This window comes from Venturia canescens, chromosome 8, assembly GCF_019457755.1.
Source record: "Venturia canescens isolate UGA chromosome 8, ASM1945775v1, whole genome shotgun sequence".
Taxonomy (NCBI): Eukaryota; Metazoa; Arthropoda; class Insecta; order Hymenoptera; family Ichneumonidae; genus Venturia; species Venturia canescens.
Window position 1 is genome coordinate 784,331 of NC_057428.1, and position 9,610 is coordinate 793,940.

The 9,610-nt window shown below is 39.1% G+C and overlaps 1 protein-coding gene across 1 annotated transcript; it reads right to left on the minus strand.

Annotated features, from left to right (window-relative positions):
• Window positions 1–7,959: 7,959 nt before the first annotated feature.
• On the minus strand, window positions 7,960–9,368 carry LOC122414809 (uncharacterized). The gene is made up of 5 exons (XM_043426403.1): window positions 9,348–9,368; window positions 9,059–9,259; window positions 8,508–8,868; window positions 8,162–8,392; window positions 7,960–8,075 (listed from the first exon to the last, which is right to left on the minus strand). Exons 1-5 carry the CDS (start codon window positions 9,366–9,368, stop codon window positions 7,960–7,962), a joined length of 930 nt encoding a protein of 309 aa, XP_043282338.1.
• Window positions 9,369–9,610: the final 242 nt, after the last annotated feature.

Below are 9,610 nucleotides of genomic sequence, written 5' to 3' on the forward strand. Positions count from 1 at the left end.
AAGTGTGTCGGTGATCACCAATGTTCATGTTTATGATGGTTCGGAAACGACATCACTCGATTATAAGATGTGATCGCGATTCGCACATCGGAAAGCGATTCAGAACGAAATGTCAGTGAATCTGATTAATTTGTGTCGATTCACAGAAAATTGTATCGGTGATCACCAATTTTCACGATTATGAACGTTCGGAAATGACGTCACTCGATCGTAAGTTATGATCTCGGATCGCACGTCGAAAAGCTGTTCTGTTCGAAATGTCAGTAAATCTTGTTAATTTTTATCGATTTACACAAAAGTTTATCGGTGATCACCAATTTTGACGTTTATGATGGTTCGGAAACGACATCACTCGATTGTAAGGTATGATCTCGAATCGCACGTCGGAAAGCTGTTCAGTTCGAAATGTCAGTGAATCTGGTTAATTTGTGTCGATTCACACAAAAGTATATCGGTGATCTCCAATTTTCACGTTTATGAACGTTCGGAAACGACATTACTCGATTGTAAGGTATGATCTCGAATCGCACGTCGGAAAGCTGTTCAGTTCGAAATGTCAGTGAATCTTGTTAATTTTTATCGAATCACACAAAAGTGTGTCGGTGATCACCAATGTTCATGTTTATGATGGTTCGGAAACGACATTACTCGATTGTAAGGTGTGATCGCGATTCGCAAATCGGAACGCGATTCCCAACGAAATGTCAGTGAATCTTGTCAATTTGTGTCGATTCACAGAAAAGTGTATCGGTGATCACCAATTTTCACGATTATGAACGTTCGGAAATGACGTCACTCGATCGTAAGTTATGATCTCGGATCGCACGTCGAAAAGCTGTTCTGTTCGAAATGTCAGTAAATCTTGTTAATTTTTATCGATTTGCACAAAAGTTCATCGGTGATCACCAATTTTCACGTTTATGATCGTTCGGAAACGACATCACTCGATTGTAATGTATGATCTCGATTCGCACATCGGAAAGCGATTCAGAACGAAATGTCAGTGAATCTTGTCAATTTGTGTTCATTCACACAAAAGTGTATCGGTGATCACCAATTTTCACGATTATGAACGTTCGGAAATGACGTCACTCGATCGTAAGTTATGATCTGGGATCGCACGTCGAAAAGCTGTTCTGTTCGAAATGTCAGTAAATCTTGTTCATTTTTATCGATTTGAACAAAAGTTTATCGGTGATCACCAATTTTCACGTGTTACGTCGTGTGGTTTAATGCCCGGATTTTTAGAGAGAGACAAATTATCTAACGAAATACTGACAATACGATTCACGGCTACGGACGGTAAGAGAGAAACTTTTTAGAGCAGCCCGCTTGGTATGACAGGGATTTACCCTGGTCGCGGTTGGTTAATTTACCGACTGCTGGAAATGTGGAACTCTACTTGACCGATTGAATTGATACAGACTGAATTACCGTCGGCAGTATGCTCGATGGTCGGTAACCGGAAGAATTTATTTGTCCAGAAAAATAATACACGGGGTACGACGCGTAGACTTATTTTAGATCTCGTATTTGAGAAGGTGAGATTTTCCCCCTCAGGACCGAAACCTATGCTCGTGAGATATTTACCGGATGACCTTTCCAGAATAAAAATAAAATAAAACTCACTTACCGTTTAATTATTCTTTGACGGATGAGTTAATCAATTGTTATTACTTCGATGTCGATTGGTGTTGATGGTCGGGAAACGGTCGATGCCTCCGAGATGTTTTCACAATCGGGATTGTACTCCTCTCGTTGAGTGAAGATCGATGAACCGACCAAACGTCCCAATGAGTATGGCGAATTAGCGTAGATAATGAAGATGCTCTTCCGAATGATAACGTCGGAAACGACGCGAATTTTACTCGGACCCGATTTTAACGGTAGGGTGTAAATTCGCCGAAAAATGGCATTTTCACTATTTCCGGTTAGGCAAAGTCACTAGCCGAAATAACTGCAGTCAGATAGTTCTTAGATGTAAGTATAGACGTCGCAGTGCAGTCCGACAGGGGTTCTCAATTTGTACCTAAATCCAGACTTGTTTTCGTCGTTTTCGTAGTTTCACGTCATGTTGACGTTTAAGGTTATGGTCCCCAGAGTGCTGTTTCTGCGTGTGTGAATATAATTGTGAATAATAAAGTAATAATAAATAATAAATGAAAATAATTATTGAAAAGTGAAAGGAGTCAATTATCAACGCGATTAATTAAAAATATCAAGTGTTTAATACTAATGAATGCTCGTTAAAGTGCTTGAGCGTACACAAAAGATGCGAGCAGTTGACAGTAAAGAAAGAGGTTCCTGGCAAGCTCAACTTTACGGAGCAGCAGTTGATGCTCGTAACACAGGAAATGAAGGAAAAACACCATCGAAAGGTGGAAGACGTTCGACAAAGGGTTTCCAAAGCTCTCAGCGAGGAAATTCGCAGACTTGTTGTTCTCGTTGACGGATTCAGCGCTCCCTTTCATCCTGAGTCACCCGTATCCAATGTTTACTAACGGGAGTTTCATACATACGTCAAAAATCGCTTAGGTTTGTAGAAAATATTTAAATTTTTCTATCAATTTCAATCCTCTGATAAAAATAATAGAAGTTAGAGGGCAAATAAATCTTTTTTGAGGCTTCAATTAACGAGCACGTCCCAGTACGGCGTTGGCAATGGACATGGAAAATTCACAACGATAACGGCCGTGACAACTTGCGCGCTGATTTTCAGTTTCTTGAACTCAATAAAAAATCATCCAATGATTTGATACACAGGCATCCGGCAGTATTCCTCCGAGCGTGGTGTTCGGCGTTGCAGACTCTTACACTTGCGAGTAACGAAGCAATACCGAACGATGAAATCAATGCAAGCATCAGTACACCTTTAGATGGTTTGTTAGGAGGCATGGCAAGCTGCGTTGTCAAGGATCGTAACATGGGTCCTATGTTCCTTCGTCTCTTCTCCGGGAATGGTTTGAATGTTGAATCTCGTGACAAACAATACACGATGGTGAGTTTTTAAAAAGTACTAATGTCTAAGATAATACGCTGCAAGAACTTCATAATTTTAATCTGATTATATGAAATTTGATAAAAAGTTGAAAATTGTTTCAAAGCAATAATGAAAGTAAATGTTTTTTGTCAGATTGGTTATTTTTTGAATAACTTCTTTTTCTATTCGCTATGCAAAACCATAATTCATAGTCTTCATAACAATAAAACAGGCTGGACTGAGAGTTGGACTCGCGCTCCAGGACTTTCTTGTGAGACTCAAGACCCGCTGTGACATCATAATACCAGGAAGTTCGATGGGAAATGCGCTAAAAGAGCTTCTCCTCTGGGTTGTTTATCAGTTTGTACAACCGGGTGGTGCTCTCGTGGCGAGGCGTGGATCTCTAGATGCTCAATGCATCCTTACCAATTCTCTTATTAATCTCAACTTCACAAATACTGATCTCGGTACCGCTATGAGTATTTCCGAGTGTGTTGGTGTACTGGTTTCTACTAACGTCAAAGACGCACGAGGTAATATACTTTTTACATCAAATACTTCATTGTATGAAGTAAAATAATGTTCGTTCTCGAATTATGTACATTCAATGCTATTGCCATTGATTCGTTTTTTGATTCGTCATCGATCAGTAGGTGCACAGTGCGGTGGTATAACCGACTCTTTGAATCAAACGGGCAGCTTCGGTGGCTTATTTTCGTGCGTTCTTGGTGGTGGAACAAAACAAGGTTGGCCTACGTCTTGTGATACGCTCGTTGTTGCTCTTATCAAATTAGTTTGCCGGCTTGTTCAGACACCTTTATCAAATGTAAATACACAAGATACAAGATCACAAGCATAATGTGAGTGAGTGAGAGCAGAATAATTTCTTATTTTGAGATCAAATGTTATTCAGAATTTTATTCATAACTTTTGGATGATCGACTTACAGATTGAATATGCTGAGAAAAAGAAGGCAAAGGGGAAAAAATGCGAGACGACAAGGATGCTGTGATGGATATGTTGTTTGCTGCATTTGAGAAACATCAGTATTATAATATCAAAGATCTCATTAAAATAACGAAACAACCAGTAGTAAGTTGAATAAATCAAAATTGCAATATCGAATTCTATGAAATTGATAAAAAAATGAATATTTTTTCCTAGGTCTACTTGAAAGAGATCCTAAATGAGGTGTGCAATTACAATCTGAAAAATCCTCATAGGAACATGTGGGAATTGAAGCCAGAATATCACCATTGTATGGTTTTTAGCATGCAGCCAAAGTGGTCCAAATTGTCAAATGGGTGTTATGCAATTATCAGAGCCGTTGTTATGGTACATTTTGAAAGTACTTGATAACGAAGAGTCCGTAGCTGTATTTACTGCGATAGGTGGAGTCAAAGTACTTTGCGAGAATCTCGTGAATTCGAATAACGGCAGTTCAAGCAGCGGACTATCGTCGCCAGGAGTGATTGCTTTGGTAATGCAACATCTTTCGAACGCACCAAATCTGGCTGCGAGTGCTTCAACAAGCAGCAAAAAATCGTTAAATAATTTGGAATCGGGGAAGGACAGTTTGTTGAAATTTGCACCTCTCGGTACAGTTTCGTGGGTTAAACCAATCGTCGAACCGGCTGACGTTCTGATACAGAGCGCAGCCCCCCACAGGCGCGCGAGACCCGCTGCATGGTCTTATCATTTCTTCCCCGGCGAATCGTGGGTTGATTTAACCTTTACATTGCCGTGTGCGATATTGCTGAAGGAAGTCGAACTTGAACCGCACTTGTCTTCGCTCGCAAGTACGTAAATGTTTTTTAATTTTCATGATGTTGTAAAATGTCAAATATTTATTTAAACGATTTTGCAGCTTGTCCATCGACGGTAGCGTTGGAAATATCGCGTGAGGCGAATTCAGATCTTACTCCGGTATGCCCGCCCATGCCAACGGCCGGTCTGACATCGATTCATCTGACACTTTCCCAGCCAGAATTTCGTGTTTTTCACTGTTGTTGAGTTAGAATAAGGAAGGAATTGAACTTTTTTGTAATGGATGACCTGTTTGGAAAAGACGACTCTGGAAATGACAGTGATCAAGTTGATATTGATGAGAAAGATGACCATTTTAATTCCTTCGAGAGTAAACCAGAGCCAAAAGATTCGAGCAATGAAGTGGGTATGGATATTTCTTTCCAGGCTATAAAAGTAAGTTGTGTTTATTTTCACAAAATTGTTTAGAGTTCTAAATTAACCAATGAATAAATTGATATATGAAAAATAGTGATAAAGAAAGTTTGTAGTTGGATAAAACGACTTTCTGCTTAACTAAAAATTAATTGTAAACAAAAATTCACTATTCTAGACGGAGCTTGATACCTCCGGTACAAAATCCAATTTGGATTACGAACACACCGGCTCTGGAGTTGTCGATAAACCACAAGAGCTGCGGTTTATGGAATCTAGAGATTAATCCGAATATTGATCCCAATGAAAGACGACTCCTCAGAATTAAAGAATTTTTCGAATCAGAACAGTACACCGAAAGCAAGACTCTACGAACGTTCTACATCAAAATCGAGGTCAATCGAGGTATAAATGAAAAGGAAAGTAAAACTCAACCATAAGACTCCAAAATTGTAAATTTCATATAACTCTAACATTTCTAGGTCCGATACGACGAATTTTATGAAATTCAAATGTACAATGATGAAGATTTTACTGCTCTCACTTATCAGCCGATTATCGACGAAGGTCTGTACATCAAAGCAACAGACTCATGGGTCTTAAAGTACTGAGATACACGATTCCTCTTAGTATATCTAGTTTACTATTGGTCGCAGAAGCTGGTCGCATAATTTCATTTAAATTATCTCATAATTAAAACATGCCATTGAATATTTTACTCACTAAGTTCAGTATGTTTTTTTCTTTATTTGATCAAATTTAAAGTAGGCTGACAAGGATAAGCAGCATCAAGTTTTGATTTGCACATATGCAAGTTGTAAAAACTACCCAAGAATTTTCGATTGGCGATCGATCGAAGATTTCTGTGTCCTTTGGCAACTCGGGACTTTTGAAAGCATTGCGAGTCGGTAACACGACGTTCCCGGTTCACCTGGAGTTTGTGAAATACGGGACTCGTGGAAAACACCAGGACCGAAGCGGTGCCTACTTGTTTTTACCCGACAAACCAGAACCGGATGCGATATACGCTGACACTGAGAGGGTTGTCCACCTCGTCACCGGGCCGATTTTGTCGAGAGTTTTCGTCGAATTACCGAATGTACGTCACACTTGCACTCTCTTCAATTCACCAGGAAGCGACGGTCTCGGATTGCAAATACAAAACGAGGTCGATATCGCAGATACGCAGTATTTCGAACTCGCAATGAGATTCGACACTGACATCGCGTCGGGCAATGAATTTTTCACGGATTTGAACGGTCTCAATGTGAGTTGTAATCACAACGCTGCAAATAAAAACACACTTTGTCGGGAATTTATCATTTTGTAATTTTGCTCATTCATTTTTTACAGATGATTCGACGACAACGGTTCGCTAAATTACCCACTCAAGCGAATTACTACCCTCTCGCCTCCGCTGGTTACATCGAGGACAAACGAGTTAGAATGACTGTGGCGACTGCACAACCATTGGGGGCTGCATCCATGGCTTCGGGACAATTTGAAGTGAGTCCTCGTTCTCACTGATTCTTTACCATTTTTGATAACATCATCGATTGAAATTGAATGAAAGCAATTGCATCTTCAATGCTTGATTTTTTTTTTAAATTTAGTTATTAATTCGAGTTCAGGTTATTGACCGTTTGAATTTGTGTAAATATTCAACGAGGTTCTTACTATATAGTAAAATATTTATTTGTCGCTTACTTGAAACGAGTACAACATTTCACTCGATGAATGTAAAAACAAATGTCCAAAAATATCATTTTTCAATGGAAATCGTTTTTCAACACAAGTTTTTTAGAAAGAACAATATTTTATTATAAAAATACATTGCTTGCGCTCGTCCGAACTTAAAGCAGCTCTTCTCATATTTTTTTATACACGTTGAATTTTCGAATTGACTTATCGAAAAGATATCTATTGAATTTACGTTGCAAGAACTTGACAGACAAATGTCAGGATTTTCGGTAGATCTCTTATGGAAAAAAAGTAGTAGCAAATAAATATAAAAATATTCATGACACATTGAATTATTCGCAGATAATGCAAGATAGACGACTTCTTCAAGATGACAACAGAGGTTTGAGTCAGGGGGTGATGGATAATTTATTGACGAACCACGTGTTCACTGTTATCCTAGAGAAAAAACGTGAACAATGTGAAGCGTCGAGAACCAGCGGCGAATCATCCGGCTGGAATTCTTTCACTAGGTGGTCATTTAATCTCGGAAGAATTGTTACATCCAACAATTGCTTTTCATCTACAATTGGCGTCGTCATTTGATTTAAATGCAAATTTTGTGCTTCTGCGCGTGGATCTTCCAGTTGATATGGCAGTATTAAGTTTACGTGTATTTCCGGTGCCCGAAGGGGCCGGCAAAGGTATCGGCATGGTTTTGCATCGTCAAGCAATTGATCTTTGCTGGGGAGAAGATACGACAATGAAAAGCTTCACAGTTTCGAAGAACGGTGAAATAAGCTTGACCAAGTTTCTGAGCTTCACGGAAGATTGGACGATTATCTCGAATGGATACTTGCGATAAATGTTCGAAATGAAATAAACAAGATCGGAATTCCACTAGAGTCCGTAGCTGCATTTACTGCGATGGGTGGAGTTCTTTGTGAAAATCTCGTTACATATATACATACATATGTGTGTATATATGTATTTTCGTTATTATCTGTAATGAAAAATATAAAACATTAGATCTACAGTAGTTAACAGTTTGTGTTTAATTTATTTTATTTCTTGGGACATGTTACTATCTCTCTTTCCTACTCTTTTTTTGGAAAAAGCTATTGGGACGTAGACGGCTGAGGATCGTCGAGGACTTCATCTACTCTTCGGTCTTGTAATTCTGGGATTTCTAGGATAACAGGATTTATTAAGGAACATGCAGAAGATTCTTTAACTTTTGGAAACGAGACGATTTAGGTTATAGCGAAAAGTTAATTTGAAAGAACGTGCTATTTTTTTATAAACCGAAATATAGCTCACCTGATTGGGCAATTTCCAATTCAATAGAAGACACTGTCATTAAAAATCCTTCGATTCGTTGCTTTCGCTCTTCAAGGTTGTACGAGAAGAGGTCCCCCATTTCTTCCCATGCTCGGTCAAGGAGATCTTCCGCACACTCTGTTCTACTACTTCTCTTGCGGTGAGGGCGCACACCCTGTTCAACCGTCAAGAAATCCAAGTGGGCCGATTGGACCAGATCCTTCAGGACTTCTGAAAACATTCAACTCGATTAATGGCTAATAATAATGTTGAAGTTTAATCGACTTCATTCGTTAATCTACTTCATAGTACTAACTTATTAAATGAATTACAAATAAATTTTTACTCATAAATTTGTCAAACTGAGGCCTGGTTGCTACCGCCTCCTTGAACCTTCTGTGCCACCGTTCTAATGGGTTGTTCGTTCGGACCCGCTTCCTGTAGTGTGAGTATGACCTAGGGCCTTTTCCCTTAATCCAATATCTCGCATAATATTCACGGGCGTCCGTGTATATTAGTGCGAGTTCCGGAAACTGCTCTTCTATTTTTTCATTTATTATCCGAAATCCTTCGGGAATGAATTCTGCAGGAAGGAGGCACAAATTCATTAGGTTCCTCTGAAAAGTGTGAGCCTCTTGCAGGAGGTGCGGACATCCACGTTTCACCCGAGTGATTACCGAGCGAGAACGAAATCGCTTAATAAGCGCCTGAAATCATGAACATGGGTATACATCTATTTAATTATCTAAACATTTGCTACAATACATTTTCAACCGAAATTGAATCGTCTAATGAAAGTAAAACGGAGTAAAAACATTAGATATTAAACAGATGTAAAATTAAAAATAACGGAGTGATAAGACAGTTCAAATAAGAATATACACCTTAAGTAATTACTTGGCTGTGATGAAAACGGCAACCCAATAGTTCCGCCTCAGGAAATACAGTTCTTACTGCGTTTTCCAATGCGGCTTCAAAATCCGTTATAACTCTTTTTGGTTTGAACCATGGAACGAGAAATTCGGCTATGCATCGCAGCACAGCAACATAAGTTTCCTCAGTCTTCCTGCTCAGTAACGCGAATGCGATGGGAAAGTGCTGAAAGGAAAGTTAAAACAACTGTCGTATATCGGCTTATATTTATTATGAGATTCCAAAACAGCGGCAACAACGATATTATGCTCACCTGACCTTTGTGCTCTACCATTATATTTAGTAATTGGGTGGCCCCAGAAACATTTGGAACAACGTTAAACGTTCCATCAATGAAACTGATGTTGGTATCTTTAAATACCGCGGCTAACGTTGGCCACCCAAATACTACGTGGGATTCCACAATAGAAGAAGAAATTTCTGCGCGAACGTTTTTTATCCCATAAGTTTGGAAGTAATGTTTCGACTTGGAAACAACAGCACCAGATACGGGATTATTATTTACCTCTGAGATTT